The sequence below is a fragment of the Canis lupus genome, chromosome 6 (genome assembly GCF_003254725.2).
Source record: "Canis lupus dingo isolate Sandy chromosome 6, ASM325472v2, whole genome shotgun sequence".
Lineage (NCBI taxonomy): Eukaryota > Metazoa > Chordata > Mammalia > Carnivora > Canidae > Canis > Canis lupus.
This window is the reverse complement of record NC_064248.1, coordinates 20076442-20095726: the sequence shown is the minus strand read 5'-3', so window position 1 is coordinate 20095726 and position 19285 is coordinate 20076442. Positions and strand designations below refer to the sequence as shown.

Below are 19285 nucleotides of genomic sequence, written 5' to 3'. Positions count from 1 at the left end.
GTGTAGCTTTAAAGTTTACTGAGAACTTAGCCACAGAGGTTGGCAAGGAAGAAGGAAGCCTGTCCCTTAAGGAGTGTAGCAAATGTGTGTTGAGCTCTGGAATGGGACCGAAGTTCTTGTGTACTGGACAGTTTGGGTCCAGGCAGAAGAGGAGATCCATGGTCAGCGGGGGGGCAATGTCCTGCCTCTCTGTGATCTTTCAGCAAAAGTAGAATCTTATTTTTCCAGGGGTTCAGTGAGGAGGTCCAGGCAGGAGCATGGAAAAGAACACCAAAGGGATAAGTACTCCTGAACACATTCTCCAAAAGTGGAGCTCTCTTACCATGTTGGTAAGGATTGCAGGATTATTGTGGGTAGATGTGAGAGGAAGAAGTATGTAGGCAATATAATCAGACATGCGACAAAGGCAGTGACTTTTTGTGTGCCCCTCCCCCACCAACCAGCAGCACAGATCCCACTCCCTGGACCTGAATCTTCCTCATGCTCCCTCCCCTACATGCTAGAACCTGGCTAAGCACTCTGAGTCTAGCCCCAGAGAAGTCTGGAAAAACATATAGATCCTCACTGAAGTAGATTGGGGTCAGTATATGCTTCTTCGATGGTGGTGAGTTAGAATGTTTTGCACAAGAACGGGCAGAAAGTCCCAGTCCTGTGGATAGAACCCAAATAGTAGAAATGGAGGTAAGACAGGATCTCCCAGGCAACAGGTACTCTGGCAGAGGCCATCTATTTTTTTCTGGGCTCCATCTGCTGGAGTCACTGAGAGTAGCTGACATATTCTCATCCTGAATGAGATACAGTTCTTACCTGCCAGGTGGAGGCCAATGGATGGGTGTGCTTGGCTATAGGAATTAAGAAAGAGTAGAACCATACAGTTAGAGATAGGGAAGAGACAATAATTCCCTCTCACTCTTTTTGAAAAGATTTCATTTAAATTGAAGGAGAAAATCTTATTGTGATGCTGATAGGTCTTTAACAGCTAACATTGGTAATTTCCTTTATCAAAAAGGAGATTCAGGGGGATCCCTGGGTGGCTCAGTGGTTTAGCGCCTGCCTTCGGCCCAGGGTGTGATCTGGTGTCCCAGGATCAAGTCCCATATCAGGCTCCCTGCATGGAGCCTGCTTCTCCCTCTGCCTGTGTCTCTGCATCTCTCTCTCTCTCTCTCTCTCTCTCTCTCTCATGAGTAAATAAATTTTTAAAAATTTTTAAAAGGAGATCTCAGGGATCCCTGGGTGGCGCAGCGGTTTGGCGCCTGCCTTTGGCCCAGGGTGCGATCCTGGAGACCCGGGATCGAGTCCCATGTCGGGCTCCCGGTGCATGGAGCCTGCTTCTCCCTCTGCCTGTGTCTCTGCCTCTCTCTCTCTCTCTCTCTCTGTATGTGACTATCATAAATAAATAAAAAATTTTTAAAAAAATAAATAAATAAAAAATAAAAGGAGATCTCAGACTCACAGTCTAGGGCAGTCAGAGTCAGAGCTGGGGTCTCATCTGAAGCTCACCTGGGGAAGGATGGTTCCCAAAATTGTGTTGTTGTTGGCAGAGTTCAATTTCATGTAGACTATTGACTGAGAGCCTAAGCTTCTTGTGGCTGTTGACTAAAGCCTGTTGTCTGTTTCTTGACAAATGGACCTTTCCCTACTATGACTTGCTTCATCAAAGTCAATGAGAGAGAGAGAGCCAATAAAGATGGTTTGCTAACAAGACATGAGTCACAGTGTTACGTCACAATTCATGGAAGTAATATCACATTCCCCACTGCCAAACTCTCTTGATTAGAATCAAGTCGTGGGTTCTGCTCATGCTCAGTGCTCAGTGTATGGAGATTACACGAGGGTGTAAATATAAGGAGGTGGGGATGTCTGGGAGTCTGTCTGCCCAGCAGTTGTAACTTTTTTTCCATTCAAGTATTGAATCAAATAAGGATGAAATTGATTTAAAGAAATATATTGAATCCATGATAACAAGAATGTAAGGGGATGTCCAGAAATGCCAGAGTGTGGCCCTGAGATTGAGAGATGCTCAAGGTTATCAGGATGTGTGAATCACAGTGCCTTTTCATTCATTCACTCATTGGTTCATTCATTTATCTGTCTGTTAGGGATCTCCACAGAAACAGAACGAATAGGGGATGGGATAGTAGATAGCTGATATTTAGACAGACAGTAGATAGATAGAGAGACAGCTAGGGGGCGGGAGGAGAGATTGTTTATAGGAATTGCTGTTGGGATTATGAAGGCCAAAAATCCCACAGTCTGCCATCTGCAAGCTGGAGAACCAGAAAAGTGACTGGTGTAATTTAGTCCAAGTCTGAAGAACTGAGAACCAGGGGAACCGATGTTACGAATCACAGTCTGAGTGTGAAGGCTGGAGAAACAGGTATATTGAGGTCTGAGGGCATAAGACAGACAAAATGAGCAAAGTTACCCTTCCTCTGCCTTATTTGTTCTATTCAGACCCCCATTAAATTGGATGATGCCTACCCTCATTGGTGAGAGCAGATCTTCTTTGCTCGGTCTATTAATGTCAGTGCTAATCTCGCCCAGAAACACACTCACAGAAAAATAATGCTTTACCCTCTCTCTGGGCCTCCCTGAGCTCAGTCAAGTTGATGCATAAAATTAACTAAGCATCACATCTGTCCACTGGTCTGTCCATCTGTTTATTCATGGAACAACATCAGTCCGGTTCCATCCCTGCCCTGTCCTCTGGGGTTGCAGAGATGGGAAGGATGTGCTGCTGTCTTTCAAGGAGCCTGATTTAGTGATATGTTTCTAAATCCTAGCTGCTCATTAGAATCCTCTGGAGAGCTTTTAGAACATACCAGTGGCCAGACAGCATTGCAGACCAATTGAGTCAGAATCCGGGAGTGGGGCCCGAGGAATTCTAATATCCCTCCAGAGTCAAGGTCCTAGTGTGGAGACTTCATGGCATCTATCCACTTGGCTACAGAACTGGAGACAGAAATTGCTGGAGATACTGTGGGCAAGCTCCACAACCACAAACCAACCAGAGAAGGGAGCCTCTGGGGAGATCGTTGACTTTGAGGAGGGAACAGACCGAGCCCCACGCTGAACCCCAGTCCCTAGTCTTCATCCTTGAGTTTTTCCCTGACCTCCAGCATGAACTCTGGAACTGACCCATCAGTTCAAAGTCCAGACTCAGCTCTTCCTCTGCTTTACTGTTCCAGAGGCTGGAGACATGTGACTCTATATTACACGTGCATTTCACAATCGAGGTCTCACCATGTCTAACTGGTTGTCCTTTAGCGGCAAGAGTTGGCATCAACATCTTCAACAGGGCAGGCTAAGCCTTTCCTACTTTGTCACCAGCTGGTGGCCAGGAGATGGAGACCTATCTGGCATCAGATTAAACCTTCTTTCACCTCCCTTGTCCTGCTCTGGCCTCTCTGGGTGCATGAAATGAGTGTGTATGTGAGTGAAAGTATGAATGTGCATATCCAAGAGGGCCATCCACTTATTCATTGTTCATTAGCTGCCTATTATGTACCCAGCCCTATTATAGGTAGATACACAACCCAGTGGGGAAGATACAGTTCTGCCCTCATGAGGCTTGATTCCAGGTGAGGAGGCATCAGTCATCACGTGAACCAGTAAGCAAATTAGATCATTGTAGGTCTTGACCAATTTCATAAAGTGCAATGAAGAAAAAGCAGGACGGTGAGATAGAAAGCGACTTGGGATTGGAATGGCCAGGGGAAGCCTCTCTGACATAACTTTTAAGTGGTACGCAGACATCACAGGCATCATAGCTGATGGAGCAGACCGGCACTATCCAATAGGATGTTATGTGATCGTGTGTCTGCACCTCTGATGCAGTAGCCATAGGCCATCCATAGCTATTAAACACTGAGGTTTTCATCTTTAACTTTAAAAAAAATTTTTTTAAGCCCAACACAGGGCCCAAAGTCAAGGACCCTGAGATCAAGACCTGAGCCAAAATTATGAGTCAGATGCTTAACCAACTGAACCACCCAGGTGCCACAAACTTTAATTTTAGTTCATTTATATTGAAATAGCCACGTGGGGCGAGTGGCTTCCCTGTTGGACAGCACAGAGCCAGACATTTAATATAAGATCTGAATAGTGAGAAGAAGCCCGCTGTGCAGGGACCTAGGGGAATAGCGGGAGAGGATGACAACCAGTGCAGAAAGGAAGGAACCTGGAGGCTGGCGGCAGAGAGAGGGCCAGCAGTGCTGTGGCCTGGAGGAAATGGGGTTGATATTGAGTTCAGGGGCATATGCTATAGAGCCTTAGAGATCATAAAGAGGGGGGTAATTTTTTTTTAATATAATGAGAGATGAGCAAAAGGATTTCAGCAGAGGAATGACGTAACGATGATAATGATAAAAATTGTAGCTAAGGTTTACGTAGATTTATTAAGTGGGCTTTATGTCTCATTCCATCCTCAGTAGCATCAATGAAATATTTGTGTTCTCACTGAAATCTCCATTTTTAGGCGGCGAAACTCAGGCACACAGAGGTTGAATACTATGCATTACAGTCCACAAGGGCCAGAATTCATATCTGAAGCTGGGCACTTGGCTCAGAGTCCATGCTCTTAAGCACTATGCTCTATTCCCTTCCTCTCGGCCAACGCAAGTGTTGGAAAATTCACTGTGGATCATTGTGGATGAAGGCACGGAGGGGAACAAGGCTGAGATGCCAGCACTCTGGACTCCAGAAGCAGCAGAGAAATGATAGAAAGAAGGGCTTACATTTAAAATATGTTTTAGAGGGCAGCGCGGGTGGCTCAGCGGTTTAGCGCAGCCTTCGGTCCAGGGCGTGGTCCTGGAGACCCAGGATTGGGTCCCACGTTGGGCTCCCTGCATGGGGCCTGCTTCTCCCTCTGCCTCTCTCTCTCTCTCTCTCTCTCTGATGAATAAATAAATAAAATCTTAAAAAAATATATGTTTTAGAAGTGGAGGCAACAGACAGGACTCCCTAAGGAATTGGGTTGCTGAGCAATGAGTGAGGGGAATAAGCAGTAGTGATGGCTCCTAGGTTTGGGGCTGAGTAACGGGGCGGGAGGTGCCCTTTCCGGAGGTGAGGGAGACTGAGGCCGGACTGACCGGGCTGGTGGGGAGGTGGCCGATGCTGCCCTGTGGTGCGCTGGGCAGGTCATAGGGGGAAACTCAGTGCCTCCGTTTGGGCACATTTTCCTTCCTCCCTTCCTTTATTTTTCCTTTCCTCATTTCCACCTGTGCTCTCTCTTCTCCTTCGTTCCCTCACTTCTCCCATCATGCAGCAAATATTTATTGAAATCTCTTGGCTTCTCGGCAGCGAGTGAGATGCAGGGGACACAGCCACACACAGAAGTGCCAAATTGCCTTTCTTCTGTGGAGCGTGCTTTCTTTGGAGGACAGACGGACTCTACACAGGAACATAAACACATAAACAAGACAATTTCCAGATTCAAATAAGCCCTATGAAGTGAACAAAAGAAGCTGGTGTGGAGGAGAGAGTAGTTTTAGATGGTGCCTGGGGAAGGGGATTGTGCTCTGAACGAGTGATGTCTGAGCCAAAACCTGAATGATCAAGAGTCAATTATAGGAGGAGGAGGAGGAGAGTGTGTGTGTGTGTGTGTGTGTGAGAGAGAGAGAGAGAGAGAGAGACAGACAGACAGACAGAAAGAGACCATGCAGCCTGATGTGCAGGGCTGTCTGATAATGCAAGAATCTTCCTTCCATCCTCATATATGGCGTGTGCATGTTTGTGTATACGTCTCTAGGTGTGTGCTGCTCTTCTTTCCTGTCTATCTGTCATTCCCCCATCTGCTATATGATCAGATTGATTGGTTTGAAAATCTGTTTCGTATTTCGTGCACCCCAAGCTGTGAAAGTCAGATCTAAATAGAGGCACAGTGAGGAGCACTAATTAATTTGTGATTGTACTTAACATCATTGAAGCTGGAGATCCTGATTTGGGGCTGCAACTTTAGGAAGGAGATATCTCAAGGACAACATGGAAGGCTCTGGCTGGGGCACTTTATAGAAGAGGCAGTCGGTCCTACCATCCTGGCCAAGTGTAGGGAAAACGGGGCTTCCAGGCTGCATTCTTAGAGCCAAGAGTACAAGTTTCCTTTGGCAACTATCTCAGTCCCAAGCAAACCCTAGAGCTGGAGCGTGGTGGTGAGAGGAAACATTGTCCCTCACAGGACCGTTCACACCTGTCCTTCGTGTAGATGGATGCTTCCATTTTGACCCAGTTCTTTTACAGGTTTCCATGGCGAAGCATGAGTTAATGCAAACAACCCATTGACCAATAAAACAGCAAGTTGCTCTGGCCAGGTTCTTTCGATCACTAGGAGTGAGCACGTACACATCATTTGCACCTGGGCTAAACATTCGGTCATCTCATCATTGGCACGGGTCCTAGGTGGCATTCTCTGAGAATGCCTGATAAACAGGCTTCATACAGAATTAGCAGCAACGATCAACACATGTACTCTTCTCAGGGCTCTAGGACTGAGCCCTGTGTCAGGCTCAGTGGAGAGTCCGCTTGGGAGTCTCTCCCTCCCTCTCTCCCTCTCCCCACTCATGCTCTCTCACTGGCTTTCAAATAAATTAATTAGATCTTTTAAAGATAATTAAATAAATAAAAGGGCCCTAATCCCATTCATGAGAGCTTCACCCTCATTACTAATCACCTCCCAAATACCATCCCATTGGGTCTTAGGAATTAGTATGCGAATTTGGGAGGGATGCAGACATTCAAGTCTACAGAAGCCTCAAAAGTACCAGAACTTTTTTTTTCTTTTAAGATTTTATTTATTTATTTGACAGAGAGAGGGGGCACAAGCAGAGGGAGGGACAGAGGAAGAGGGGGAGAGAGAAGCAGACTCCCCACTGAGCAGGGAGCCTGATGCGTTGCTCCATCCCAGGACCCTGAGACCATGACCTGAGCTGAAGGCAGATGCTTACCAGACTGAGCCACCCAGGCGCCCCAGTACCAACCCTTTTAATTGTCACAAAACATGCTCTGCTACTGGTCTTGCTTGTGATCTCCACTGTATAGAGTGAGGAATTTGAGGTTTTCCGAAGTCCGTTAGAGTGTGGGTGGCAGCACCAGGCTCCTAGGCACAGGCAGCAGCTGTAGCCACCGCCAGCAGCTTGGGGAACACTACCTTTTGGGCAGAGCACCAGGCTCAGGAGGCATGGCCACAAATGGTCAATCAAGGAATGCCCTAGGCAAGCAGGTGACGCTGGGACCTCCACCAGCGGGCCTGGTGAGCATCTTGAGAAGCAGGTGGCACAAAGCAAGGGGTGGTCCAAGAAAAGGCAAGATGGGAGTGAAAAACCTGGCACTTGAGTCATCACCTTCGTACAGAGCAGTGTCTTTGCCACTCGGAGGCCAGGGTTGCGGTGGCCACACAGAGCCTGCAGGGCTTAGATGTGCCTCGGGGGTACACGGCGGGAGCAAGCGGGGCTCGGATTGGCAGCAGGATGCCGGTGAGAGGGAGGGGGGCTGGCGGTGTCCCAGAGGCGGGGACGAGCTGACACAGCTGGGAGCACAGGGGGAGGCTGAGAGACTTGGAAAGCAGCCTTCCCGAGAGGACCCCTGGCCTGGCACCGTCTGTTAAATCGTGAGCACGAGACACCAGCGCAGACACCTCCGTAATCATCATTTAATTGTGGCACCTGCCCTTTGAAACGCTGAGCCCGAGGAAAGAAAACACAGTAAAACAACTAGTAGAGGGATCCCTGGGTGGCGCAGTGGTTTGGCGCCTGCCTTTGGCCCAGGGCGCGATCCTGGAGACCCGGGATCGAATCCCACATCGGGCTCCCGGTGCATATGGAGCCTGCTTCTCCCTCTGCCTGTGTCTCTGCCTCTCTCTCTCTCTCTGTGACTATCATAAATAAATAAAAATTTAAAAAAAAACAGCTGGTAGAGGTTGGCATGTGAGGATCTGCAGTGGGGCAGGGCACTCTTTGAACGTGTATGAATAAAGTATCAGACAGGTATACGATCTGCGTGGAAACCCCAGTTGGGGCGGGTGCCGTGTGCTCCAGAATCTCACCGATTCAAAGTCACAGAGCGTCTTGTCTTCAAACCTCTGGGGCGAGATGGTCCAATAACAAAAGAGAAAGAGTTGGAGGGACAGCTGTGGGTAAAGGGCGCTGGTGAAAGCTGAGGTTATAGGCGGACCATGGTTTAGATTTGAGAACCATGCTGCCAACCTGCGGGCTTGAGAATTGTTACAAAGGACTTCCGTGTCGCTGCAGATGCCACGCATGGAGCAGAAACTTAAATCAATAAAAATCTCATATAAACACACACACACACACACACTCACACCCGGGGCAACCTGAATTCATTTTAAAGGATTATCGAATTCGTGGTTACTTTCTGTCCATATGTGTTTTCTAGATCAAACCATATGAACAAGTTCCCCCCTGTCATATGGTGGTCTGTTGATGCTAAAGATGAGTGATGGCTCTGGAAAAGTCAGAGACAACAGGGAGAAATAGAAGCGATGCCTACAGTTGGTGTAAAGTGAGGCTTTCCAAGTGCTTTGCGGACCTCAACGTGGCCAAGGAGAAAAAAAGTTCTAGTAATCCACTGAAATATGTGCCCCACTGAAGCTCTTTGGTGCTCTAAGAGTGGATTGTAGCAACACCTATCGGAGAGGTGTGACTCACCGTCCCCGTTTATGTAGGGGTGCATATATGAGCAGCCTACCATGGTCCAACAGATTCAGAATTTGGGCAGGGCCGTTGTCCTTCACTCACTCCACAAACAGATTTGTTCTCATCTACCCTGTGCTACATGACACTGGCAGTAAGAAGGGAGAGGTACCGGTGCCCTGGACAAGGATGCCTGATACCTTTTCTTGTGAATGAATAAGAGATGTTATCCACAGTCCACGAAGATGGAACTAGGGATCAAAGGCACGTGGTGAGTTTGCTCAAAGCCGAGTGTGGTTTGGAGAGAGAACCCTCAACTGAAACACTTGGCCACACACCTTGGTCAGGATGAGTGTGCACTTCGCATCACCTTCTTCGAAGTGATGGTGGAAGCCGGAGTCCTGTGACTCCCAAACTGAAACTCATGCACTTCAATGAATTCTCAGAGACAAGGGTGGACTTCTTAAACGAGTCTTACATTTCAAAAAAAAAAAAAAAAAGCAAACTTCCCCCGGACAAGATCTTGCTCTTGGTTTTATCTCTTGATTCTAGCACAGTGCCTGGCACACTGTATTGGCAAATGAATGAACACATGAATGGCTAGTTTTCTTTTGGGCTACTGCTTGTTTCAGCATAGTCATCTTGGCTTTCTCCAGTGAAGAGACGCTGATTGTATCTAGCTCTGATATGTAAAGTAATACATTTATAATTATTGGATAAGTTGGCTCCAAAACTTAGATCCAGTAAAGGGAAACATCTGTAGGATAAAAGATCAGTATGGAAATCCATTAAGGCACGCGAGGGAAGACATTCAACCCTCTGTGACCGACGCATTACTCCACCCTCCAGGGGCAGTTGGGCCACCCCTAGAATACCTAGTTGTCTTCTGAGCTCCAGAGAAGGTGCTGCGAGCCCTGAATCTGCCAAGCCAGTTTCTCCTTGGGGCCTGATCCAAGAACATTCATGTAGGGATCTTAATATTCCATGTGACCGGCTCCTGACTACTCAGGGAGTGAAAAACACCATTGGGTTGATTTAAAAAAACAACAAAAACAACAACAACAAAAAAAACAGAAAACTGTGAAGTCCTCATTGTACTCATTTGGAAGAGCAAGAACAACCTCTAAAAAGCTGTGAGTCAGCCTACTGTAGAACTGGAAATGGCCTGAAGGCGGTGGGGGGTCTTCCTTTTTTCTGTTTTTGTCTTGTATTCTGTCTCTGGCCACAAAAGGACTTAGTATATATGTGGTGTCATTAACTTCTGACCTTTTGAGATAGATGCCACCCCATGTGGCTCGCGACACTTGGCAGTCCTCAGAAGGAAGTAAGGAGCATCACTTTCCCAAATGATTCTTCTCTCAGACTCGAATATGTTCTCATATTTCCTCACTTCCGCTTTCTGCTTCCTGGCCTCCACAGATATCCTAAACCCTCACCTTATTCATTTGTGATGACATCTTCAAAAATGTATCCCCTAGGACCCTGGGGTGCTCTGCAAAAGGTGTCAGAGGTGGCTCTGAATAATGATCAGTAGAGGACTTCTGTTCAAACTCGTCTTGTGGGCTTCAAGTCAAGTTTAATTTGTATTAGAATAAAAACCTTTCTTGAAACTCAAGGGCCAAGGGATGTATGATGGTGGTGGTTGGGGTAGGGGGTGAGGGTCATGATGAATTCCCTGCCTTTTCTTCCAGATGAGTCTCCCAGGGAAAAAACCAAACACAGGATAATTTCTCTATAGGTCACTGTAATCCATAAATTATTAATATATCTTCCAGCTCCATCTGCTCTGAGTCTCATAACTCCACTCCCAAGGCCCTCAAGCTTAGCGAATGGCCCCACTTTTCCGACCTTGGGAATATCCAAAACATTAGGAGGAAGTTCCTAAATACTGCTCTTTCTAATCCTACCCACGTCCCACCAAATCTCAAGACCTTATCAACTGTGATGCCACATCTCTCTCTGGACCCTCATTTCTCTACCGGAGGTCAATATCTTATCCGCTCCTTAGGTTCTAGCTCCACTCTGGACCTCCCTCTTGAAGAGTGGTGTCATCCTGAGGAATGGTGAGGACCACAGGCTCTGCTGGGTTTCAAGTCCCACAGAGAGGACTGCCATATAGGGGCTGTATGATCTAGTCAAGGCCTGTAGCTTCTCTGAGCCCCAATTGGTCCATGGAGAACATGGGGAATAAGGAGTATCTATGCGGTTCATCTACTTCAATAAAGCTGATGCTTCTACCCCCTTCATGATGTGTCTCTGACAAAGACCATCCTAAACCTAATAATCCTAAAATAGCTGTACCTGCCTGGCACAAACTTTAAAACAACCAAAATGCTGAAGACCTGGGTTCACTCTTTTCTCCCCCACCGTAGCCATGTGTCATTTAAAACTGCAATGCTCAGCGGTTGAGCATCTGCCTTCGCCTCAGGTCCTGATCCAGGGGTCCTGGGATCAAGTTCCGCAGGGAGCCTGCTTCTCCCTCTGCCCATGTCTCTGCCTCTGTGTGTCTCTCATGAATAAATAAAATCTTTTTTTTTAAATAAATAAAACCGCAATGCTTTCCTCACTTTTTTTTTCCAGTTACTTAAATTCTTTGTGTATCTCCAAAGCCCACTTCCTTCTTCCCTCTTTCCTCCTCCTTTGTCCCCCCTTCCTTTCTTCTTGTCTTTCTTTCTCCCCTCCCTTCTGATCTCCTTCATTCTTGCTACTTCTCTTCCTCCTTCCTCCCTCTCTCCTGCCCACACCTTCCCTTCTCCTCCACCTTCTTCCTGGGGACATGCAGGATGCAGCTGAGACAGGTCGGGGATCATCTGCCCACGACAGGTATGTCCCCTCTGAACCACAGATCACACCCATGAGCCATTCAGACCTTTCCTTCAAAAAGGACTTAGAGTCCATCCACAGAGGGCAGGTCCCAGGCATGCTGGATCATCAAGATATACCCAACACCTGGTGCATAACCAGCACCGATAAATACTTGATGGGATTAATGAGAGGATTAATATTAACACAGCCCTTTCATTGTGCAGGTCCAGAGAGAAAAAAATCCCTGCCCTCAATTCATTCAGCAAGTTAGTTGTTAAGTCTGAGCTGTAACTCAAGATCCCTGCTGTCTCCGCTGCAATTAGGCTGATAGTCATAGGGCCCCGGGGCACGCTGCTTTTCTTGGGTCTTTATATCAGACTGGGAGTTTTCAAATGGTTTGACTCTCCGCCTCCAGAGGTTCCAGGATTCCTGAGTTTGGTCTTCAAAGCCCCAATGAATTTCCAAAAGAATGGAGCAGGGCAAGTCCTGCCTCTGTCCTTGGACAGGGTTCATGGTCGCTCCGGCTTTCCACTGGCACATCTTTATAACAGAGCAGTGAATCCTCCAGTATTTGTGAGCTTCTCCAGCCAGGAGAACGTGGGGAACTGCCTTGTTCCAGGGCTTGGCAAGCAGCAGGTGCTCAATTGACTTTCTAAGTGAGTTCTCCCCTCAATGCGGAGGAAGTGGCCCTACCTCATGCCCTTGCTCTAACCACCATTCTCTTGGGTTACAGTTCATCGGGAGGGCTCAGAAAATATTGCTAATTTATGCACCATTTGTTCCACTGGAAAAATGCATTTGGGAAAATGTGAGCTGCCCACATACCTCCAATTCAGGCAAGCCAAAGGCAAGCTCTGCCACTGACCCTTCCAGAGAGAATGGGCACTTTATATCTAACACGGGTGATTGCTTTCTCCCTCGGCGTTCATGATGGTATCCATTTGCTTCAATTGAGGAGGCCCCGGAGAGAGATATCACAAATTGAACGATGTAGCTTGATCTGGCAAGAATTTCTGGGGATTCTGGCCTGGGTTTCTGTAACTCCCTGTGGTAAGTCAGTGACAGCCCACCTTTACAACATAACATAATGAGTCTCATTTTAACATTCAGCTTTGCCACCCACTAGCGGAGTGACCTTGGGCCAGTCCTGTGACCTTGCCGAGCCTCTGTAGTTCTATTCAGCCTTGTCAGGCAGCAACAAAAAGAGCTTGGGCGCCAGCTGTGATGACAGACAGACCTGGGATGGGATTTCAAGGCCACTTTTGTGACTTTGGGCAAATGAATCGATTTCACCGGGCCTCAGTTTCCTGACCTCTAGGATGGGGATAGCAGTTGTATCTTCGTAAGAAGATGTTGTATCTTCTAAATTGTATCTTCTTAAGAAGATACAACTTCTTCTGGAAGAAGTGGAAGGGGAGTTCTTAAAGAGAGTTCTTTAAACACAAACAGCCAATACATCGAGAACCTTCTCTATATAAGGGATGCTTTTTGATATTAACTTACTCCTTCTTCATAAAGTCCCACTGAGATGGATCTGTTTAGTCCATTGTCCATTTTCCAGATAATGAGACTGAGATACAGATTACCTAAGTTAAATAATTTGCCCAGGGTCATACAGCTAATAACTGGATCCAAACTCAGGAAGTCTGAAGTCTGTGTGCTTATTAATCAACAAGGCTGGAGAGTCCAGTGTCTCGAAAGTGCTTAGAGAAGCGGGTCCGGCATCAGAATTGGGACTCAGACCACAAAGCGCAGCCCGGAGCGAGCACTCAGTGAACGGTGCATGGTGACTTTGTTGGCAGTGCCTCCCATGAGGACCCCGGGCGCTGACCTGCGCTCACACGGGGCTTGTGCTCCACAGAGCACCCCCACCCCAGCGAGAGTTTGGGGAGCGGTGAGCGCATTGGATGGTGGCTCATAAACATTTGGGGCTGAGAGCAGATGTGTGATCGATCTTGCAGAATGCTTCTCGCTTCAGGACTGTGTGTTGACGTTGGTGTCACGGCTGCTCTGAGCACCCTAGATACTGTTAACGAGCTGTTCCAAGCCCAGATGCGGTGTTTTCTCACCATATGGTCCGCACTGAAGTGCATGGTCTTTCAGACAGGGACAGCATGGAACTCACATGCGCCGAACCTCCGAGCGTGGAAAACCTACTTAGAGGGGCCGTGCCCTCCAAGTGCCCCAGTTCTCCTCACGTGCAGGGATCACGCTTTCCTCTGTATGCCATCCATGGATTCCTCCAGCAACCACAGACAGTTAGGGGGCCGCTACCATATGCGGCAGGCACTGTGTTAGATTCTGGGGATACTCAGTGGTTACCTTCAGCTCAGGGCATGATCCCGGGGTCCTGGGATCGAGTCCCACATCATGCCCCCGCAGGGAGCCTGCATCTCCCTCTGCCTGTGTCTCTGCCTCTCTCTGTATGTCTCATGAATAAATAAGTAGAATCTTAAAAAAAGATTCTAGGGATACGAAGGTGAATAAAACATGGCCCTCAGCTTCCAGGAACTGAGATCAGCCACGAAGGGCTTGGGAACAAAACACTTTGACAGTATTCTAAGCTCTCTGGTACAGCTAGTTAGCAAGGACTCCGGAATGAAAAGGAATACATGAATGAATGAATGAAACTAGTTAGCAGCAGTTTTGGAAGGGGCTTCATAGAGGCTGAGCAGTTACTGCGTGTCTTCTTCGTGGCACAAGAAGCTCATACCACACACTTGTATCTTGGCTCATTGAGATGGTCTCACCGGGTATGCCCAAATGCTGGACCTCTCCCTAAATTACACGTTTCAATTCATCTGTCACAAAATCAAAGCCATGTAGGCTCCTCTGCTCCTCTCTGCCTTCTTCAGCACCTCTTCTCTCATTCTCTTTGGCACTGAGCACAGAGCCGGGCACACAGTGGCTTGGAGGTTGGGTACCATTTCATCCCAGAGGCTTCACAAACACTCAGGATTGTTGCCCACCTTAGCAATTAGCCCAAAGTGAAGAAGATGAATTTGAAAGGAGCCTACTGGAAAGACAAAGACTGAGGTCTGTGAAATGAATGGCAGAGAACAAACGAGAAGAAAAATCTAGCAGGTGCTCTGAGGTGAGGGGGTGGGGGTGGGGGTGGGGGAGACCAAGAAATAAACATGCAACAGTATATCCAAAGGATGAAAAATCTGCATAGAGCCATGTAAAAATATCTGTCTTCAGGTAATCATTTGCATCGATATTTAATATTTTCATAATGCGACATGAGTTTCATACTATGAGAAGTTCTCTCTCCTCATAGTAGGTAGGACGTCAGCATGTTCCTTAAACTCAGGCTGAACTAAGTCGCTCCCCTCATCCGTCACCAGCCTCCAGGTCAGGAAGTGTGGTTGGTGGTATTGCTCAAATGGGAGTATCCTTTACCCCTAGACCCATTCCTTCATTCTGTTTTTCAGCTTTGCCATGTGGTGAAATAGTATTTTTTCCTGGCTTTTCTCTAAGAATTGCCATGCTAATGGCCTTGTAGACCTGGTGTAAGATTTAAAGATTCTGGAACTCACCAAGTACTATTCTAAGTGATTTACCTGCATTATCATATTTGATCTTCATTATAACCCCAGAAGGAGGGGAGACTCTGATTAGCCCTATTTTTTGAGATGAAAAACTAGGGGTTCAGTGTGGGTTTAAGTATGCTTCCTAGATGGCTTCAGAACTTCAGAGTAAATTCAAGTTTTATCAACTTCACAGCGACGGGGGTAGTCAGTCCCACATACCTGACTCCCAAAGGCTTTGCATTCCCGAGCCCTGCCCTCCGCACAAGACAGTTAAATCTGGTGAGAGCCAAACAGGCACATAAAGATGTTCAAAATACTTTGGAGAATATGCAGTCCAAGATGAGCATGAGTATGACTGGGTATTGCTTTGATCTGAAAACTTCTTGCGGTCCAGCCATTTATGCTCTAACAACATCTGACTCTTTGTGAAGCTCTCGACTGGGCAAATTCCTCTTGCCTAATAAAAGTGCTTGCCAAGAAAGCTCAAAACCCAGTAGCAATTAATTATTGACGGAGCATGTGAATTAGAGATAAAAGAAAAGTCGTTCTTTCTCCACACACGCGATAGTAAATAAATTTAATTATGGTAGGGGAAGCTAAGGGATCTTTGTCTGTATTAAGTTTTATTAGCTGAGACATTTAAAAGCATGTCATCACAACAAAGAGGTCTTGTGTAATCCTAAATGTACCACTTCGATGCAGGGCTCAGAAGTGAATAGATTTAATGGAGCACATGGTGGCAGATGGCCTGCTGTACCAACAGGTATAACAGGTTTATCGTCAATTAACTTTGGTCTACATATGCCTATAGCAAATTGACTGTATAATAGGATCCTGAGCCTCTTTTATCATGGATAGGCCTGCCACATTGGGATTGGGGAACAAATAGCCTCAAAACTCCTTTAGTGTCTTGAAACTCCCGAATGTGACGAGGCCACTCTGAAGGAGAACACGGATGGAGGGGTGGGTTTGCAGGTGCATCCTAGTGAAGGAAACCGAGAGATGTGATGTGGGATCTACCAGTGGCTCACTGGGCAACCTTGGGAGCTAAATAAAGAAGAGCTCCATTTATAGAACCAGACCCCAGGCTAGGTGCATTCACACCGTGTATGGCATCTTATTCTGAACTTGAACTTGAGGTGAGCTTTAGGATTTTACAAAGGAGGATAACAAGAGGATGTGATTGAACTTGTTAAGGTTAAGAAGCCCATCTGGTTCCCTGTCTTTGGGCTTCATTTCCTCATTTGCCCAGGGATACCTTTGGAGTAAGTCAAGGCTCAGCAAACATTTTCCTAAAGGGCCAGAGAGTGAATATGCTTTGGCTTTGTGTGTCATACAGTCCCGGTTGCAGCTACTCAGATCTGCTGTTGTAGTGCAAAAGCAGCCATGGACAGTAGTACATCAAGGAAGGAGGATGGCTGTGTTCCAGTGAAAGTTTATTTATGGGCACTGAAATTTGAATTTCATGTAATTTTCATGCATCACAAAATGTTATTATTATTATTATGTTGGGTTTTTTCCCAACCGTTTAGAGATTAAAAATCAGTCTTAGCAGCAAGCCATACAAAACAGGAGATCCAGGGAGTAGTTGGCCAACCCGCGGTCTAGATAATCTTTGAGTTCTTGGTGCCCTCAAACATTTTCCAAAAGCTGCTATGACAATGGTGATATCCTTGATTTATTAAGCTCTTGCACATGCCAGATTCTGTGCTAAATGCTTTACAAGTGTTATCTCCCTTAATCCGTATAACTATAGTGCGAAGTTAAGTGCTGTCATTACCTCTGTTTCAGAGATTACACAAAAACTAAAACATAGAGAAATTAAGGATATATCTCAGTTGAACATAACTGGTAAGCGATAGGGCAGCAATTTAAACCCACGTTGTATGAGATTCCCAAGAATGAATGCAGAAGCCTTATGCTGCCTTTCCTGATAATGCTATAATCACAACCACAGTGGGACATAAGAGTTACCAAGAATTCCTAGGATTCATCAATGAATTTTATTTTGTAGTTCCGCACGAGACTCTTTAGGTCACACATTTTGTGCGAACAGTTGTAATAGTTCTGGAGAGGAATGACCACTCTCTTTCCTTTCCCTCCCTCTTCTAGAAATGTGATGCCTAAGACTCTGGACGGGCAGGTAACCATGGAGAAGACACCAAGTTACTTTGTGACAAACGAGGCTCCCCAGCGCATCCACGCCATGGCCAAGGACATCAAATTGATCGTGGTGGTGAGGAACCCCGTGACCAGGGCCATCTCTGACTACACCCAGACGCTGTCAAAGAAACCCGAGATCCCCACCTTTGAGGTGCTGGCTTTCAAAAACCGGACCCTAGGGCTGATCGACGCCTCCTGGAGTGCCATTCGAATAGGGATCTATGCTCTGCACCTGGAAAACTGGCTCCAGTATTTCCCCCTCTCCCAAATCCTCTTTGTCAGTGGTGAGCGACTCATAGTGGACCCTGCTGGGGAAATGGCCAAAGTACAGGATTTTCTAGGCCTCAAGCGTGTTGTGACTGAAAAACATTTCTATTTCAACAAAACCAAGGGGTTCCCTTGTTTAAAGAAGCCAGAAGACAGCAGTGCCCCAAGATGCTTAGGCAAGAGCAAAGGTCGGACTCATCCTCGCATCGACCCAGATGTGATACACAGACTGCAGAAATTCTACAAACCCTTCAACATGATGTTTTACCAAATGACTGGTCAAGACTTCCAGTGGGAACGGGAAGAGGGTGACAAATGAAGTTAGAGAAGATGAGGGAAGGCTAGTGAATAGCTAAAGAGGCTCCTTACCTGAGTCCTGAATCCCCTCAGCGGGGTCTTGCCTCACTGGAATGCCAAGTAGATCCCCCCCTTTGTCCAGTCAGGAACACTTCTAACACTGTAGGCTTGAACAAAGGGATGGATCCCATGGCATCCTTGTGGAGCCACTGGGTTTGTCTGGGCAGCAGCATCTGGTTGACCAGATGGCCACCAGGAGCCACTGCTAATTCTTGTCTTCTGCTAATTAATAGAGTCTAAAGACAGGATAAAGAGCTGTCAAGGTCAGAGACAGTGCCAGGAATGTTTCTTTAAGTGATAAAAAAAAAAAAAAAAAAAAAAAAAGGAAGGTCTACTTTGGCCACTTCAGAAACCTGAGTCCTAGCCCTGTATCTGGCACAGCCCTCTGCTGTACAAATCTTTGCTTTGGCATCTCTCCAGAATGCTACTTGTGGCTGAGTGCTCCAGGACTCCTAGGGAGCCAGGTCCTTTCTCTAAAGTGTCTCTAGCCTTCTCCTTCCAGGTCTCACTCCACGACCCTTTGACTTCCTCCCTCCTTACCTTATGAAGGCAGAGGCATGCACGTTCCTCACCAGAAAAAACAACAACAAACAACAAAAAACTGACACCCTTGGAAAAGGCATTCTTTCCAAGAGCCCTCTAAGGAGGGTCCCGGGCTGTGGTGAAGCTTAGCATAGGCCCTCATAATAGAATCAGGCCTACATGGCTGTTCTTAGAGCTGTGTGAGTGATTGCCTTTGAGTTCCAAGCCCTGGTTGGTAAAGATAAATGTTATTTCTGGGGGTGAAAAAAGAAGGCCAGATCTTGGGGTGGGAGGTCTCCATACGTGAAGACCCTTCCCACCATGGTTCCAAGGAATGCTTTCGGGGTAGGCTCTGTCCCTGAGGTTCCCCAGAGGGATAAGGACCAGATAGTTGGCATGTCTTCCATTCTAAGTAATCCTGAGCAACACAGCAAATGGGATCAGTCAACATTCTTCTGTTTGCCCATCGATTCCCCCTCATGGTCATCTGATGTTTCATTTACTCTACTCAGACATGGCACACTGGGGCAGTGACAGAATGCCAACTCCATCTATGGCAGGTCGTCAGATCCAATCTATGGATACAGGAAAGGGCAAGGGCTGTCTGCAGACACCCCCTTCAAGGGCTGCTGAACAAAGTGTCTCTTCCCATTACTTTGATTTGATTAAAATGCCGCATTTGACGTCAAGCACTTGGTCACAGATCTCCCAAACCAGGAACTGTTCTAATAAATTTGGAAATGTGTATGAGTGGTGGGGGGGAGCTAAGTCTGTTCACTTGTTATTAAACTCATTTCTTCCCGCTAAATGAAAACTGTGTTGTTATAAAGCTTAATGCAACCTGATTGATGGGCTTTGATGGTGTGTTTATATTGGTCATCTCCAACACCACCCCTACCCTGGAATTCTGGGAGGACCCCTTCTCTGGGGTGGCAAGAAAGTCCCAGATTAGAGAATCTTCCTGGGAATTGCGTCTGCAGGGCCAGATAATTC

At 46.8% G+C, this 19285-nt stretch overlaps 1 protein-coding gene across 1 annotated transcript in view; it reads left to right on the top strand.

Annotated features, from left to right (window-relative positions):
* Positions 1 to 19137, top strand: part of HS3ST4 (heparan sulfate-glucosamine 3-sulfotransferase 4) — a 401441-nt gene extending 382304 nt beyond the window's left edge. The window contains exon 3 of the mRNA XM_025478587.3: positions 17096 to 19137. Within this exon, the coding sequence (XP_025334372.1) occupies positions 17096 to 17732 (637 nt within the window). The 3' untranslated portion in view covers positions 17733 to 19137. The remainder of the gene's footprint in view (positions 1 to 17095) is intronic.
* The last annotated feature ends 148 nt before the right edge of the window (positions 19138 to 19285 follow it).